Raw genomic sequence first — 18386 nt, forward strand, 5'->3', positions numbered from 1 at the left:
TAAGTGTCTCCTTGCAGATTATTTCAAGCATGGAGTGCAGAGTGGGACAGGCAGATTTCTGCACTGATGTTTCAGTGGGATTTGCTCTCTTTCAGGCTGGAGTTGCCTCGTGGCAGCCACCACCAGATTTCTTCATGGGATGGGGAAGCTCCTGGGTGCTGTGTGCAGCCTCATCCCTGTGTCCTGTAATGTCCATGGGCTGCAGTGCCACTGTTTGCCCATCTTGTGTCCCCCAAGGAGCCACACCACGAGCCACTGACCGTGCTCTGCTCCGTCTCCTTCACTCCAGCTTGTCTGGAAAGGCTGGAATTCTGCATCCCCTCCCAGCCCTGTGTGCTGGGATGGGCTGAGAGCCCTGGCAGGGGACAGGGTTCCCTCCCACTGCATAAACCCGTGTTTTCCTTGGGCTGCAGGATGGTGCTGCAGCTCTGAGACCCCACACCAACACCTGGGAGGGTCTGAGGGGCTGCAGTGGCCTCGGGGCTGGCAGGGAGGGACCTGGCTGCTGTTACCTGAGCCCAGCGTTTGTTCAGGTGTGAGATCACAGCTGAGTTTGAACCACAGGGTTTGAAACAGGCTGGATAATGCAATGGCACTGATCAGCTCCCAGGGAGGATCCTCTGCCTTTTCCTGTGCTCAGGGATGCTCTGGCTGCTCCCTGGAGCAAGCCAAGTGTTTGTGGATGCCCAGTGCCACTGCCCTGGCTCATCCCTCCTGCCAGGGAGTGCCCAGCAGTGTCAGCAGAGCCCCTCTGGGGACTGGAACATCCCTGAGAAGGTGATAAACCATGGAATGATACCAACTTGGAATATCACCAGGGGGTGATGAAGCCATGGAAAAAACCCTCATCATTTAGGTTGGAAAAGCCCTCTCAGACCACTGAGTCCAACCATTCCCCAGCACTGACCCATGTCCCCAGGTGCCACATCCACAGGGTTTTAAATCCTTCCTGTGACTCTTCCACTGCCCTGGGCAGGCTTTCCCATAAAGAAATTTTCCCAGTATCCAATCTGAACGTCCCCTGGCAGAACTTGGAGCCATTTCCCCTCGTCCTATCATTTATTACTCCGAGGAAGAGCCTGACCCGTTAGGGAGTTGTGCAGAGCCAGGAATTCCTCTTCCTTTTCTCCAGGCTGAGCCCCTTTCCCAGCTCCCTCAGCCTGTCCTCATCACACTCATGTTCTGAGGTGGTTCAGCTGCTGGAAAACAGGCCAGGCCTGGCTGCTGGCAGCAGCATGGAAGAGGAAAAGCCTCCCACAGCCTGATCCATAATTTGTGGGTCAGCTGCTGCTGCTGCCCCACATTGCCCTGTGCAGGGACTGAGTCCCTCTGCATGTGGGGATCCCAGCAGTGCCTCCTCACCCCCTGAGTCTGGTTTCTCTCCTGCCACCCCAGGACCTGGAGAACGTTCAGATGCACCTGGAGGAAGTGAGGTTCTTTGATTTATTCGGCTACAGCGAGGAGGCAGGAGCCTGGCAGTGCTTCATGTGCAACAACCCCGAGAAGGCAACAGGTACAGAGGGGTCCTGCCCCTGTCCCTGCTGGGCTGAGGGCAGAGACTGAAACTCACTGGTCATGCTGGGCATGGCCATGGTGGGGAAAGGGGAAACCAAACTTTCCAGTGGCTGTTTTAATTGGAATTCTCCATTAAACTCCTCTCTGGTGGGGGAATCAGGCCCAAAGCTGATTTGGTGTGTGCTTAGAGGGACACAACCCCAAATCTGCAACATCACTGACCCCTGGGGGGTGGGAGGGCTCTGCAGCCATCCCACAGTGTCCAGATAAAGGATTGCATCTCCTGGGCCACGTCCCAGGTCCTCTGGAGCCCACCCAGGTGCCACAAGTCAGGGGTTGACAGGTTCCATGTTGGCACAGGAACAACACCTGGCTCCTGCTTCCCTCACCCTCAGAATTATCTGCTTTAATGTCATTTACTGCACATCTCCTTAGGGATGTGGTGATTAAGTCTTATAAAGGAATAATAATTCAGGTGTACTGGAAAAGAGGGTGAGTGGAAAATAGTAAGAAACAGCCTTTTTCCCAGGTATAATCTCCTGGTGCCCTGCTTTTGAAGCTTTCTGGCCCCCATCAGACCAGAGCCCTGACAGGCAGAGGAATGTCTTGTTCTCAGATGCTTTCTGCCACTCCATAAAAGTCTGACCAATTCTGGCCAAGAATTTTGACTATTTTGGCCAAGAGTTTGAATTATTGGCTGTTTCAGAGATTTATTTTAACACTTATTGTCTCTTCAGAGTGCATCAACCCCGAATTTAGGAAGTCTTGCAGGAGTGGCCCAGCTGCTGCTGCAGGCCAGGCTGTCCCTGCTCATTCCATGGGTGTTTGAGCATCTTCTCCTTCCCCAGCTCCCGTGGGACTCCAGGACCAGGAAAGAAATCCTGCCCTGAGTTAAAACTTCATCTCCACAGTGCTCTCAGTGTGGTTTCCCCAGCACATCAGGGATGTTGAGCCATGAGGAAAACGAGCCTCTTGCTTAAAATGTCAAAGCTTAATGAAATAACTTTGGTCTGAATTTCCAAAGACATTTAACCAGCCCAGCCTTGCCTCACTGCTGCTCTCCTGGCTGTAATTGTCCTTTTCATGCGCAATTGTTCTCTTTGTCTCAGTTTAAAAGAATTTTGCAAGAAAGGCTCATTGTGAGTATGGTGATTTGCTCCTGAGCTCCAAAGGCCTTTAGAAAACAAATTCCTTGAATGGGTCATGTGAAAGCTGAGGAAAGGAGCTCAGTGGAGTAAAAATTTGCAGGGAGTGCCGACTCCACCTTGGTACTGGTGCTGCAGAGCTGTGGCAGACTGGGAGACCCTGCAGGGTCTCTCTGGGCTCCTAAGAGCTGACACAAGTAAAGATTTGGAGGTCTCCTTGGTTTGGTAAGGAATTTAAAGGTTCTGAAACATCTCTTATTTTCATTCCAGAGTGGGAAAGACCCTTTGAAATCAGAAATGCTTTTGAGAGGCAAGAAAGCAATTTCTTCCTCTCAGCAATGCTGTTTAGCAACCCAATTCCTGTTGAAGAAGGAATTCAGAGGCAATTTTTTTTCTATTATTGTCTGCTGGGTTTGGTTCAGGGGGGGTTTTGTTGCATTTTTTGGATGCCTGTTGCAAGATGCCATTTATCCTCCAGACTTGGGCAAGCTCTGCCTTAAAGCCCTGGCCTTGCCTCGGGGTGGAATTCCCAGAGAAGCTGTGTCTGCCCTGGACCCCTGGAAGTGCCCAAGGCCAGGTTGGATGGGGCTTGGAGCACCTTGGGATGATGGAAAATGTCCTTGCCCATGGCAGGGGTGGGATGAGATGATATTTAAGATCCTTCTCAGCCCAAACCATTCCATGTTTCTGTGATCAGTGATTCCTGTTTGGCTGGAGCTGGGAGGGATTTGGGCTCTGGAAGCTGCTCCTGCGTGGAAAGAACCAGTTAAGCTGAAGCAAAGTGGTTGATGCACCCACAGTGACAATTAGAGTAAGTTTGACTCTTTCCCAGGCATTCCTCTGCTTCCAAAGCATGTCTTGTACAACCACACTTTTCCAGAGGTGCTGTTAAATCATCCTGGATTGGCTTTTCCCACAAACCCTGCTCATCTGCCCGCAGCACGGATGTGCCATGGGCTCAGGGGGAGGAACAGCAGCTCACACATCCTGTGCTCCAACCCAGCCACCAGGCTCTGGGAACGCTGGAGAACGTCAGGGTTCCTCCTGTTAGCACAAGCTGGCTGTTGGGAGCCTCATTCCAGCACAACCCCCTGGACTGGGAGTTTGGCTTCGCCAGCTCTTGCACAAAACATTCCGCAAAACCGCTGGAGAGCCGGCGAGGGAATTCCAGCTCAGCCCTGCCTCTGGAAGCTCACAAAGACATGGCAGGGATCCCTGGGGGCTGCAGAGGAGCCCTGGGCAAGGATTTGGGATTTGGGAAGAGCTGAGGGTGTTTGTGAATTCCTCTGGAAAACAGCAATTCCCTGGGAATTCCCACATCAGCTTGGGAATACATTTATCCCCCTCCTGCAGTGCCAGCTATCCAAAGAAATGAAGGAGCCAGCTCTAATGCTCACTGGAAAATCATAAAAAGTGGCATCCAGCGATGTGTTCTCTCCAGGTTTTCAGCAAAACCCAATGTGGTGATTGATGGAAGAGAGTGATTCCATATTCCCCGAGGTTAATTGCATTTATCTGCCACACATTCCATTCTTTCAAGTTCATAGGGGTTTATTATCACTGAGATCATTCATGAATTCTTGTGGAGGATTTTATGTTTCATCAAATTCAAGATTTAAAGCTTAGGGTTTTTATCTGTCTCAAGTTCATCTTGGAAGAGTTTGGAGGGGTTTTAACTTTTTATTCAGTACCCAAACTACTTAGAGCTGGATGTGTTGTAGTTCTGCAAAGAAAGCAAGATGGAAAACAGAAAATTCCAAGAGACACATCAGCGGGAACTACTCGGGGTTCAACTGGAGTCAGCATGTCTATATTAAGATGATTGAAGGAAAAATAGGTATTTCAAGACCTTTGGATATTTCATGACCTTTTCAAACTGAAAGAGGAGAGATTTAGATGAGATACTGGACAGGAATTGTTCCCTGTGAGTGAAAGCTTTCCCACCACGAGGAGATCAAGCACTGGAACAGCTTTGCCCAGAGATGTTGTGGAGGCTTTTCAAGTCCCACGTGGATAAATCCATGAGCAGCCCAGTCTGACCCCGTGGGTGACCTTGCTTGGAGCAGGAGGTTGGAGGAGAGACCCCACGAGCTCTCTTCCAGCTGAGTTATTCTGGGATTCTCTGAAGTCAACCGCAAGGAAAATAAGCAGAAGGACTTAGAAAAATATTGGAAAAGAGTTTTATTCTTATCTTGCATGAATCTCTCTCTCCTAATCAGCCCCTCAGACACGCTGGCATCGGATTCATTAGGGCCGCTTTGGAAGCTGCCATCAGAACTCCCCCCGGGCTGCTTTGTGGATACACAGCACAGGTCCTCTGGAAGCATTGCCTGAAGCCACTGGCTCCTTAAAAAGAGATCAACATTTCTTAGCAAATGCTGGGTTTGAAAGATTTTGGCCATAAAAATTCGCTTTAGGCCAAAATTGCACATTCGCTTCCCTTCTCACGTTGTGCTGCTGACCACAAACTATCTCGGTATCCTCTGGTCCCTGGGCCTTTTGTGCTTCACCCCTCTTAGTTTGGTTGAAGCATGTTCCTGCTGCTCTGGAATGGGATTGAAGATGTTCCTGTGGAACCAGGAGCCAGGCAGGGAACAATATTTAACAAAATTGGCAAGTTTTTATCAAGGGGGACGCTAAAACATGGTTCTGTCCTGCTGAAGAGCGTGTGGGGAGAGGGTGCAGCCCCAAGCCAGCCTCCTGGGGAATTCACCCCCTTTTGCAGTGGTGACATTTCCACAGGGAGAGAGAAACCCTCTGCTTTACTCTGTCCCACGCCAGGCCGGGTGCTGAGGTCGGTGCTGGCACAAAAATATCCAGGGAAGTTGTGGAGTCAGGGCTGAAGTGGCTGCGTGGAGCAGAGCACGGCCTGCTCCTGTGGTGGAAATCACAGCTGCAGCTCCCCCCTCCCGGCACTGAGGCTTTGCCAACCCCCTTTTCATTCATCCATCTCCTTCCAAGCGCTCCCAAGCTGCAGAGACAGAAATATTTACGGTCTTTCCTGAGGAAATTGCACGAGTCCACACTGCACCCCCCGCCAGCCCCGCTGCCAAGGAAAACAGCGCTGGGGGAAGGACACATCGTTCATCTCCAGTTCATGCCTTGTCTTGGCGCTGCTTTGGCCTCTTCCAGACAGGGGGTGGGCGCCCAAAAAGCCATAAAGCCTTTGGCACTCCCTTGGGGGTGCTTGGGCACCCTGCTCAGCTCCATCCTCAGGAGCCGCCAGTGGCACAGAGGGAAGGAAGGAGGTGCTGGGTGGACCTGGGGGCTGAGGGATGGGAGGGAGGCCAGCCAGGGAGCACTGCCCCTCTGACAGATGTGGGATGGGCTCCAAGGCAAAGATCCAGAAACATCCCTTCTCAGACTGCCTGTGCCTCGCACCGCCCTCTGGTCTGTCTGGTCCTTCGTGTCCCAGCCACCGATGTGGAGATAGAAGAGAAAGGAGAAAGAGACCCCTCGGAGATACAGGGGATTTAAACTGCCAGAGAGCAGGGTTAGCTGGGATACTGGGAAGGAATTCCACCCTGGCAGGGTGGGCAGGCCCTGGCACAGGGGGCCCAGAGAAGCTGAGGCTGCCCCTGGATCCCTGGCAGTGCCCAAGGCCAGAAATGGTTATTGCAGGGCTGAGGAGCAGCTGGGAGAGGTGGTGGTGGGGAGAGGTTTGGGATGGCTGAGGGAGCAGGAAAAGAGATGGAAGAGGGGACTGAGCTGTCAGCTCCATCTGCTCAGCCTCCCCAGCAGGACGTGGCTGAGGGCTGAGCTGTGTCAAGTGAGGGCTGAGTGCTGGAGGCTGGGAAAACGAGGAAGGCAGAGCAGCCCTCCTGCAGCACAGCACGAGCCTCGGGGTGGGGAGAAGGCAGGGCAGGACTGACCCTGGCTGTGTGCTCCCCTCCCCAGGTGTGAACCAGGACGGGCAGCCCCTGATGGAGGGCAAGCTGAAGGAGAAGCAGGTCCGCTGGAAGTTCATCAAGAGGTGGAAAACGCGTTACTTCACCCTGGCTGGCAACCAGCTGCTGTTCCGCAGGGGCAAATCCGTGAGTCACGGAGCATGAGCTCCTTTCCCCCCTGCCCAGCTCCACCCCAGAGCCTCTCACCCCTCAGCTGTGTCTGTGGGAGCTCTCCACCCACCCAGCGCAAGGCAAGGGACAGCAAGGGCAGCCCAGGTGCTGTCACTGCTGGGTCCCCAGTTTTCACAAGGCATAAAAACCACCTCGTTCCATCCCCCTGCCATGGCAGGGACACCTTCCTCTGTCCCAGGCTGCTCCAAGCCCCGTGGCCGTGGACACTTCCAGGCACAGCAGCCACGATACGTGGCAGCAGCAGCTGGTGACACTCGGGAACATCTCCACAACGAAGGAGGAGTTCACAGAACCCCAGAGGGGTTTGGGGACCTCAAAGCTCATCCAGCACCACCCCTGCCATGGCAGGGACACCTTCCTCTGTCCCAGGCTGCTCCAAGCCCTGTCCAGGCCGGCCTGGGACACTGCCAGGAGCCCTCAGCTGTTTGTGAGGTGGGTGGTGGCTCCTCAGCAGGTGACCCTGCTCTGTGCCTGTGTTGCAGAAGGACGACCCCGACGAGAGCCCCATCGAGCTGAGCAAGGTGCAGAGCGTCAAAGTGGTGGCCAAGAAGCGGCGGGACCGGAGCCTGCCCCGGGCCTTCGAGATCTTCACGGACAGCAGGACCTACGTGTTGAAGGCCAAGGACGAGAAGAACGCCGAGGAGTGGCTGCAGTGCCTCAACGTGGCCGTGGCGCAGGCCCGCGAGCGCCAGAGCCGCGAGGCCACCACCTACCTGTAACCCTGGGGCCACCAAACAGCGCCCGTGTGGCACCAGGACATGGCCAGGAGGCCACCCCAGAGCCTGGGGACAGCCCCAGGGAGAGCCAGAGGGACAAGGACACCTCCAGGGGCGGGAGCACGGGGACACTGCCCGGCGCAGGAGCAGCTGCCACATTCCCTGGGCAAATCCAGGGGTTTTTCCTGATGTCCTGCAAGCAGGGAATGTGCTTAGAGACCCAACCCCTTGGTTACAAACCCAACCCCTTGACCTGAGCTGCACCAGGTCTCTGACACTGCCAGGAGAATTCCAGGAATGAGCACTTTTTGCTTTCCTTAATCAATTTGATGTAAAAAGTTATTTTTCTTTATTTAATCCCGGTGGACTTTATCCTTTTATTGTTTGTTTGTGTTCAAGCTGCTGCTTTCAGGTTTAAATGGGGAAATTTGAAAGATTTTGTACTGCTGGAAAACAATTTTAAATATTTAACTTTTTGATTTTCCCTCTTTTTTCCTGCTTTTGCTCTACTTTGAATGGAATTTTTAAATGTTCTTTTTTTTTTTTTTTTTAATTCTTTTCTCCATTCTGTATACTTTCAAATGATTCCAAAGTGGAGGAAGTGCTGCAGAAGAGACTGAAAGGAAAAGAGGAGGACAAAAAAGGAATGAGGGATCTGCAAGTGAAGAAATGAGTTCAGAGATCATTCAAGGCTGGGTCAAAATAAAATTTGAAATTTTCCAACCTAGCAAAATGTATCTTTGGCAAAAAAGTGTTTCCAGAAATGTGGGAAAATGAGGAAAAAAAGCTTTTTTTTTTTTTTTCAGTGGGATCTGAGGGATCAGCCAGGGTGGTTTGGTTCCTGCTCCACAGGTTTCCGGCTCAAAGGTGGGAATCTTGTCCCATGAAATGCAAAGTGTTTGTCCTTGGAGCCTGATCCCTCACCAGCACTGAGTGTTCCTGCCAGAGCTCTGGAATTTGTTATCCTGACAGGTAAGATGCCAATGTTTGGGAAGGAGCATTTACCCAAATTAGAATGAGAAAAAATGAATTTCTGGCAGCACGGGAGTGCCTGAGCTCTGCTGCCAGGTCAGAGCCCAGGGCTCACAGGAGCTGCACTGAGGGGCTTCTCAAGCTGATCCATCCAAACACCCTCAAACCTTCTGGGGAGAAGGACCTGGAGCTGTGCCAGGGCAAGAACTGCCAGGGAAATCAGGCTGAGCTGGAAAAGGCTGTTTGCTTTCTCTGGGTTCCTCTTTGGGGCTGCCTGTGCTCCTGGGGATCTCTGGATTCCCCTGCTTGGCTCTTTTTCCTGTAATTTTTAATCAGTTCCCATTCTGGTGGCTCCAGGGGACTTGCAGGAAGGTGGTGGGGCCACAGGTGGGCTCAGCACAGGCAGAGTAAAGCCAAAAAACTCAAAAACTGGCTCCAGACTTCCCAGTGCTTTTGGGAAAGACATGAAATGTTCAAATTCCTGAAAACCCTTGGATCAACTAAAACATGGAGATGAGTGTCAGACCCTGGAATGTGGCAAAGTGAAGAAGAACCTTGTTAAAGCTAAATTTAGTCACAGAAGATATGGAAGCCCACCATGGAACAGCAGCAGGGCAAGGGTGAGGACAGACACACCATGGGACATTTCCACAGGAGGTCTGGGAGATGAGGAAAGGAGATTTTCAACACCTGGACCAACAAATGCTCACCTCGCCCTCGGGACAAACCACTGAGTCAGTGGGGAATGAAGTCAATTTATGGGTGAGAACTTGGAGTTTCTCACCTTGAGTCCCAGAATTACATCCTGCAGCTCCCCTGAGCTCACCCACCCACGGGATGAGCTCAATGCTAACCCTGAGCTGGCCATCAAAAACAACTTTTACAGCCCAAATATTCCACGTTTCCCCCGGAGCCAAGCCTCAGTCTGCCACCTCTGAGTGATGTCACCGATGTCACCAATGCGCTGCACCTCGTGTGTGGGACCAGCAGAGCTCTGTGTCACCTGCTGTCCCCAGCCTTGTCACCGGGCACCCACACCCTTCCCTCCAACCCCAGCGGGATGGGAACAATATGGAATGCATTGCTCTGGAGTCAGAGACACCCCAGCTGTGCCAGGAAATAATTCCCTAAAACAGGGAGCCCAGCCACACTTCTCCTGACTTCAATTAAAAGTTGGAGGAAAATGAAACAGAAATTCAGCTGGCAACTTCTTCCAGTCACCCTCCTAAAAGGAGAAACACGGAGATCATCAATCCAATGTAGAATGAGAGCAGGGAACTTCTCAAGCAAATGTATAAATAGCTTTTGTTGGTTCTTTCTCAAACAACATGTATCAGAACAGTTTGGATTTAAATATCCAAAATGTTTTGGATTTAAATATCTGAGCCACTTTGGATGTAAATATCCAAGACATTTGGATGTAAATATCCACAGGGAAGATGTTGTTAGCCCTGATTGTGCAGTATTTTCTCTGCTGGTTTGCTCATCCTTGCAGGAACCATCCTGGTCCTTTGCAATGACAGCACTGAGAGCTCTTTGAGGGTCCTTGGGCACAACCTGGAAGAGGGGCTGGATGCAAACAACCTCCTCAGAGCCCACAGCTCCAGGACTCTGCCATGGAAGAGAGCTCCCAGTCCAAACCAGCCCCCCCAGTCCCTTCCACATACTGGGGGCACAGACCCAGCTTTAGGGTTTAACTTAAACCAAACCTAAATCCGGCCCTGATCATTCCTGTGAGCAATTTCCAAACCCTCGGGGTTTCACAGATCAGCATTGCTTCTCTAGGAAACAAATCCTTCAAAATGTTGGCTCCCACTTCCAGGATCTGGTTTCTGCAAGGACAATAATCCATGTTTTCCTGGGAGAGCTGATGTCCCCCGTGACTCCAGGGCCACATCCCGTGTATCCTTCGGGGATTTGAGTCTGGATCCCTGCTGCCAGCGGGAGCCAGCTGGATGGGATTTCCTGGGAATTAGGAACCATAGGCTGTGCACCTTCCCAGGGCTGCTTTGTGAGAGCTGAGCCCAGCTCCGGGAAGCTTTCCAAGGAAATGTTACTCCACAGTTCCTCCCCTCCCTGAACACAGGGATCCCCAGCGTGTGTGACAGGAGTGGGACAGAGCAGGTGAGAAATGCTGAGCTATTTCACACAGGCCTCACATGCAGCACGGGATAAATGGAATAAGCTGGACATTATTTTTCCAGCCATTCCGAGCTCAGCCACCCATGGGACTAACCTTGCCTGCTTCTCGTTGACAAATCCTCTAATTCATCCCGATGCTGATGACTAATATTCCTTGGGTAAAACCCTTGACCTTGCTGAGGTCAAATGCAAAACTCCTATTAACTCTAATAGGGCCAGAGTTTTTCCTCGGATCCCTGCGTGTCCTGGTGGCACCTTCAGAGCTTCCTGCGCTCCCCGGGAACACCATCCCTTCCCTCCCCACCGACACACCTCCAGAACCTGCTTGGCAGCCAGGAGTATTTTGGTGAGAAAAGCTGCTTCCCGAACTTTCCGCAGCATCAGGAGCCAGCTGTGCCTCCAGCAGCCTTCACCGAGGCCATCCCATGGGATCAGGGGGATGTGAGCACCCGGCATCGGCGCTTCTGCTGTTTGGGGGCAGCGACAGAATTCCTGCGGCTTCTCGTGCTCCAGTGGCAGGAGGAAGCAAGAAATGGGATTTGATCGGGGTTTTTTCCACAGAAACAATAGAGAGATGCCTGCAGCAGTTAGGAAGGGTTTATATTGCACCTGTGAAGGAGTGGGACATTGATTAATTAGATGTCAAATTACAGCTACACTGAGTTGGCTCAATTATTCCATAAATCTCCCCGTTGTCTAATTAGGCGAAGAAAGCAGCAAAATCAGACTTGATTCATTTGATTGCTTCACTTGAAATGACCTGGAGCTCTCAAAACAGTTTGTGCTGGGCTTGGTTTTGCCAGCACATGGATGTCCCTGGCTGGCCCCACCTGGGACCCCCACCTGGGACCCCAGTGCCCCAGCCCAGGGTCTCTGTCCCACCCCAGGGAGCCCAGTCCCAGCCTCTCCAGGGCATCCCCTTGGCCCCAGGCAGCCCTGACAGGTCCCAAAGTCTCAGGGCATCACAAGATTCAGATTTATTTGCTTCTACAGAATGTGGGCACTGTAATATAATGTAATATAAATGTAAATAAATATATATATATTTATATATATTTATATATAAAAATATATAAAAATATATATAAATATATATAAATATATAAATATATACAATAAATATCAATACCAACATAAATACCAACATAAATACCAACATAAATACCAATATAAATATAAATATAAATATAAATATAAATATAAATATAAATATAAATATAAATATAAATATAAATATAAATATAAATATATGTTGTGTCCATCCTCTCTGGAGATCGACTCCCCAGCACTGGAAGTGTTCAAGGCCAGCCTGGATGGGGTTTACACAAACCTGGCGTAGTGAACATGGAACAAGATGGTCTTTGGGTCCCTTCCAAGCCAAACCCTTTTATGATTCCATGAAAATCCTGGCATTTAAGTAACTGCAACTTTTAGGACACACCGAAATCACTTGGGGTTTTTTTAGGACAGAAGTAAAAATACATTTACACAATAGCTATTGTTTGAGAGCCAAGATTTGCCTCCTGATCTCTGCCCCTGCCCTGCCCTTCCAGCTCCTCCTCAGCAGGAAAATCACCCTGGAGAGGTGGTGGCTGTCTGTCCTAGAGGGGACGGAGGAGAATGGACAGGGATGGAGGGGATGGAGGGGGATGGAGGGGGATGGAGGGGATGGAGGGGATGGAGGGGGATGGAGGGGATGGAGGGGGATGGATGGGGATGGAGGGGATGGATGGGGATGGAGGGGATGGATGGGATGGACAGGGAAGGACAGGGATGGAGGGGATGGGTGGGGATGGGTGGGGATGGAGGGGATGGGTGGGGATGGAGGGGATGGGTGGGGATGGATGGGGAGGGAGGGGATGGATGGGGATGGAGGGGATGGGTGGGGATGGAGGGGATGGGTGGGGATGGAGGGGATGGAGGGGGATGGAGGGGGATGGAGGGGATGGAGGGGATGGAGGGGATGGAGGAGATGGAGGGGATGGAGGAGAATGGACAGGGATTGAGGAGGATGGACAGGGATTGAGGAGGATGGACAGGGATTGAGGAGGATGGACAGGGATGGAGGGGTCCTTGCCAAGCCCTACCAGCAGTGCCAGAGCAGGTGGCTCGCTGGGCTCAGGGGCACTGCTCAGCCCCTGCCTTGATGTGGTTTCACCACCCAGAGCGTGGGTAAAGGTCACTGACAACCCAGGAGAGCAGAAGCAACGCCAATGCCTCCAGGTTAGGAGCAAAACTCCCCCGTTTCCACTGGCAGCTCTTCATGGAAAAGACGTGTCTGTGAGAGGGTTTTGTTTGGAGGGACTTTTGTAAAGGACAACTTTGCGTCACCGCCAACGCTCCCATCAAAGGCTCCGGGGCTGCCCGTGGTGGAACCAGGCTGTCCTTGGGGTAAACAACAGGACAATCCACGTGTCACGGAACAGAGCTGGCCACGAGGACCCAGCCTGGCTGTGCTGGAGGCCTCCAGCCCAAGGGAAAACATTTGTGGCCAGGGGTGTTGATTTTGCTTTGAAGGACTCAAGTGTGAGGATCCTTTGCTCCAGTGCAGGTGGTGTTTAGGCAACAGCAGAGTCTGTTTTTGCAGCTGTCTGTGACTGTGCCTCGGCTCAGAGAATCACAGAATCCCACAACACTTTGGGTTGGAGGGGACCTTAAAGATCAAAAGTTCCACCCCATCCCACACCTTGCACTGGTACACACGCTCCCACCCCGTCCAGCCTGGCCTTGCACACTTCCATGACGTCCCTGTGTGTCCCAGGGCCAGCAGGGAGCAGGACAATGGCAGCACCAGGGAAATCATGGAAGCTCAGTGTCCTGTAACACCTCTGGGCTGTTAACAACGCTCTCAAGCCACAGTTCCCACCCGGCCTGGTCAGTGCAGGAGAAGTGGAGAGGTGCACCTTGTTTTGATTGTTACATTTTGGGTTAGGGAACACAGCTGGACATGAAATTCAAAAATGCCAGAAATGCCTTTTGTCCACCAGTGGTTTTCAGCAGCTTGTTAAACACTCACAGATTGTGTGGGCAGCCTAAACCCTGACAGGCCTGTGATGGAGACATCTTTCCTTTGTCTGGGCTGATGTGTGAGGTCCCACAGCTCTCACTCCCTCAGCCATCGCTGCTCCCAAAATGTGGCTGGGGAGGAACAGCCCTGCAGAGTGGTCAGCTGGACTCTGCCAGAACTGTCTGGAATATTCCCATTAATCATTGAGCAAACAAGGTTTCCTGAACTCCTGGAGAGGTGGGCATAGAGAGGAGAGAGCCTGGCTCCCTGTGCTGACAGAGCTGCAGCTGCAGGGATTTAGGGATAATGTGCAGTGGCAGAGGGATAACGTGGGCATGGATTTGCTGATGGAAGGAGGGGCTTATGGCTCAGGACTGCTGGGGGTGGTGGAAGATTTTTGGTTCACAGGCCAAAAATGTGGAGCAGGAAAAGTTCACCTTAAAGAACAACATGATCTATGAAGCTCCTGGATGTGCTGGAAGCTGGGTGGTGACCTGGAGAAAGCAGTGGTGTGGCCTGCTTGGTCTTGGACTCCTTGGGAAGAGTCCCAGGAGCAGGATACCTGCTCACATCCAGATGTTCTGGGGTTCAGGAGGTCCCAGCTGGTCCCACCCCGCTGCAGGTGCTGCTCTGGCTGCCAAGGGAAGCAGGTGAGTGTCCAGCACCTGGGCTTTGGTGTTACCCCAAAGGAGCCAAGAGCTTTAGGGACAGCCTTGCTCTGCTCCAGACGGAGAGGGAAGGGACAATCAATAATTTGTGGGAGCAGCCTGTGAAATCCATCAGTCTGAAATCCTAAATTGGTTATTTTGGTGTGGTGTGGGCATGGGAGAGCCAGAACTGCTCCATGCAGGGCTGAGATTCCGGTGCTCTCATGAGTCATCCCTCTTCTCTGTTCAGCTCCAGTGCAGTAAAAATGGTAATTATAGTAGATTAGGACTTTTCTCTTGATAGTGATGTATGCAAATGGGCTTTAAGGGAACAATTGAATTGTGCTGATCCCTTCTGGGGCTCCACGGTGCCACCAGAGCAGACGTCTGGCACGGTTTGAGGGCAGAATCACCACAAGTCTTGTTCTGCTGCACAACAGGGTCCAAGTCTTTCTTCCAGCCCTCCTGGCAACAGCTGCAGGCCCAAAAGGGCCACAAAATCAGAATTAACACATTTTGAACCTGACATAATCCTTTATTAGTACTAATACAGGAGAAATGTGGAGTTTCCCTTCTAAAGATCCCTGAGATTCCCACCCTGTCCCTGGAGGGGCTGAGCCCCTCGGCCTCCCTTCCCTGCCAGGGGGGATCAGAACTGCAGGATCCACTCCTGACTCCTCACTGCCCTGTCAAAGCTGCTGGACACAGGCACCACACCCTGGGGGTGATTTTGATTTGATTTGATTTTTCCCCAGTTTAATTCACCTCAAAATTGAGTTTTACCTGAGGTCACACACAAATGTTAGGAAGTTTTGGGTTGTTTGGCAGTGAAGTGCTGCCTCCTGCTGGGTGCAGGGCCCTGTAAAAGAGACTGCTCAGGGATTTGTTACTGAGGATTTCCTTCACCTGAAATTTGGAAAAGGCTTTGCAGGGATTGCTGAGCATTATCATTGCATACACTTGCCAAACCCCATGCTTTTAATAGTTTAGGGAAATACTAGAAAATTATGTTGTCAGTCTTTCCAGAAACTCTATAAGGCTTAAACCATCTTTAAGAATCTCCTAGTTCAGACTCTGATCTGCTCCAAAAATGAGTGACAGAATTACTCAATGATGTTGACTAAAATGAGATTTATATTAACAACAAGCCTTACTCTAATAGATGATACTATACACTGTGGGGCAACTTTGATCATAAAGGCAGAAATCCCTTTTTCTGTCAATCCTTGAACAAAATGTCTTCCCACATCCTCATAAATGACTCATTAATGTGGTTTTTATAAATTAATTTTATCCCTTTGTGTAATTCCCTTAACTAACAGGAACTGAAAATATTCTGAGATATGGATATCCCAGACTAAATTTATACACCAGTACACCCTGGCAATGTACACCTTCTATATGCTTAAATGTCAATTTTCTCTTGGTGCTCTGGGGATGGAGAGCTTATTGATGACACCCATAACTAATTACTTTAAATAACTAATTTATTCTATTTACAAATGGCTGTCAGTGGCAATTTCTGGGTGTGTTCAATACTGCTGTTGCTCTATCAGTAAGGAAAATCTTGCCTGTATATTCTCACTTTGATTTCCCCTCCCTTTCCTGGGGAGGCTCTTGCTGTTCATGTCCCTTTTGCCTGTCCAGGGATGGAGGGGTTGACACAAAAATAACCATCCTGAGGCTTTTCTGCAAAACCCCAAGAACCCACTAGATGGCAAACAACCCCTTGAAAAAGCCCACAAATGCTGCTATCTTATTTAAACCGAGCCAGCAACATTCACCACTGGCAAATCGTTAATGGAATTATATAATGGCTTTTGGTTAACCCCAGACTACAGCGAAGTCTGCCAAAAAAAAAACCCAAAACATTGGTAAGATATAAAAGTAAAAGCTGTTCCACACTCTTGGGTGATGAGGAACAATAGGAGCTTTTACATGGAATGGTTTGGGGTGGAAGGGACCTCGAAAGGGACACCTGCCACTGTGCCAGGGTGTTCCAGGGGCAGGCACAGTTGAAATAACAGAGGTTCAGGTTAAATGTAAGGAAAATTAAATTTTACCATGAAAGAAGCATGAATGAACCAGTTTGCCCAGAGAGTTTAGGTAGCCTCTGTCCATGGAGATTTTGAGGACTGGATAAAGCCGTGAGTACCTTGTGCTGAAATCACAGTTAACCATAAACAGAAGACTCCTTCCATTCTGAATTCTCCAATGTTCCTTTAATCCTGTATCTAACAGAAATGCAGAATATGATAATGAGCTCAGAATATGATAGTGAGTTATTTGTGTGTCCCCACCCTCCCAGGGAGGAATTCCCTCCCCAGATCTGGGCTCACCCTCTCTCTCCTGTCAATGTCACACACGCCTCAGTGCTGGGTTTCTGCACTGCCCTGCTCTGCCCATAAGGACACAATTTCAGGCTTTATTGCAGTCAGTGGGAAATTTGCCACTGACTCAGTTTGGTGGAGATTTCACTCTGATACTGCAGAAGTCCCTGACAGAGCAGTAGATAAAGAGGCACGGACCTGATGGCCCTGATCTTTCTGCTGTGACTCATTCTCTGAGGAGGAAAAATAGCATTAAAGACCTCTTGGGGTTAAGGAGACACCTGAAAGTGCTTTAAACACAGAACAAACTTGCAAAGCCATGAAGAAATGTTTGAGGAGCTCACAGACCGTGACAGGAATTGGATCTGCAGGGAGAGCAGGGGCCAGCTGACATCACCCCAGCTCTACCCTCCCTCTGCTCTGTGCCCTCCTTGCTTGGCCAACTGCTGTTTTAACCCTCGGGTGATAAAAAACCTGTTTAATATTAAAGCACACGAATAAAGCTCTTCCTCACAAGCAGAGCAGTGAGCTGTGGCCACAAAAACCCAGCAGCAGAGCAGGAGAGGGTGTCAGCCCCTCAGAGCCCTCCCAGAGCAGATGTGAAGAGCCCAAGAGCCTTCCTGGCTCCTCTGACCGTGCACACACAGCGCTGCTCTCCCTGACCTCGCCTCACCCCTGCAGATCACAGCTCAGTAAATGCAAATATGCACAAGGTGAAGTGGTGAAAGATTTGTTTGGTATTTACATGAGGTGAAGCATCTCTGGAGGGGCTGTGTCTGTGCAGGGGAAGCACCTGCTGGCACCGTGGGCTGCTTGCAGCTCAACGTTTCCTTCCCCGTGATCAGATGAGATGGTTTTGGTGAGAGCCCCGTCCTCTGCAGCAGGATGTGGCCTGGGTGTGCTCACATGGGGCCTCTCGGGGCTCACAAACACTCCAGGGCCATGTCCCAGGAGTCTGGCTGGGACAGGCACCTGTGGCTGCTGCTGCACAGCAAGGTCCCTGTGGGGCTGGGGTGTCCCTGTGGGATCGGTGTCCCTGTGGGATCGGTGTCCCTGTGGGATTGGTGTCCCTGTGGGATTGGTGTCCCTGGGGGATTGGTGTCCCTGGGGGATTGGGGTGTCCCTGTGGGATTGGTGTCCCTGTGGGATCGGTGTCCCTGTGGGATTGGTGTCCCTGTGGGATTGGTGTCCCTGTGGGATCGGTGTCCCTGTGGGATTGGTGTCCCTGTGGGATCGGTGTCCCTGTGGGATTGGTGTCCCTGTGGGATCGGTGTCCATGTGGGATCGGTGTCCATGTGGGATCGGTGTCCCTGTGGGATTGGGGGTGTCCCTCTCGGCCGTGCCAGGGTTGCTAACACAGTCTGGGTGGGCAGGAAATGCCCCAAGGCCCCCAAAGCCCTGAGCCTGAGCAGTGAGGCAATTCCTGGCTAAAGCTATTCCATCTTAAACAGATTTAACTCGGGAATGCTCACTTGGGCTCAGCCTGCTGGCCCAGGTGAGCACAGGCGATGCTGAGCTTTGCAGGCTGAGTGTCACAGTCATGACTGAAACACACACTGCACTTGCTGGCTTGTCCATGTCCAGTGTTCCTCACTCCTGGAGGTGGTTTGTCCATTCTATGTCCAGTGTTCCTCACTCCTGGAGGTGGTTTGTCCATTCCATGTCCAGTGTTCCTCACTCCTGGAGGTGGTTTGTCCATTCTATGTCCAGTGTTCCTCACTCCTGGAGGTGGTTTGTCCATTCCATATCCAGTGTTCCTCACTCCTGGAGGTGGTTTGTCCATGTCCACAGGCTCCTCAGCTCCTGGAGGTGGCTTGTCCCTGCTGGCACACA

At 51.2% G+C, this 18386-nt stretch overlaps 1 protein-coding gene across 4 annotated transcripts in view; it reads left to right on the forward strand.

Annotated features, from left to right (window-relative positions):
• The window catches only part of VEPH1 (ventricular zone expressed PH domain containing 1), a 57261-nt gene extending 49150 nt beyond the window's left edge, over nt 1-8111 (forward strand). For all 4 annotated transcript variants that reach the window (XM_088060806.1, XM_005525133.2, XM_088060807.1 and 1 more), the window contains exons 13-15: nt 1396-1513; nt 6558-6694; nt 7222-8111. In XM_088060806.1, coding sequence (XP_087916932.1) covers nt 1396-1513; nt 6558-6694; nt 7222-7458 — 492 coding nt within the window. In that variant the 3' untranslated portion in view covers nt 7459-8111. The remainder of the gene's footprint in view (nt 1-1395; nt 1514-6557; nt 6695-7221) is intronic.
• Nucleotides 8112-18386: the final 10275 nt, after the last annotated feature.

The sequence above is a fragment of the Pseudopodoces humilis genome, chromosome 11 (assembly GCF_049639895.1).
Source record: "Pseudopodoces humilis isolate 2021_Gansu_Grassland_sample_001 chromosome 11, ASM4963989v1, whole genome shotgun sequence".
NCBI classification, from domain to species: domain Eukaryota; kingdom Metazoa; phylum Chordata; class Aves; order Passeriformes; family Paridae; genus Pseudopodoces; species Pseudopodoces humilis.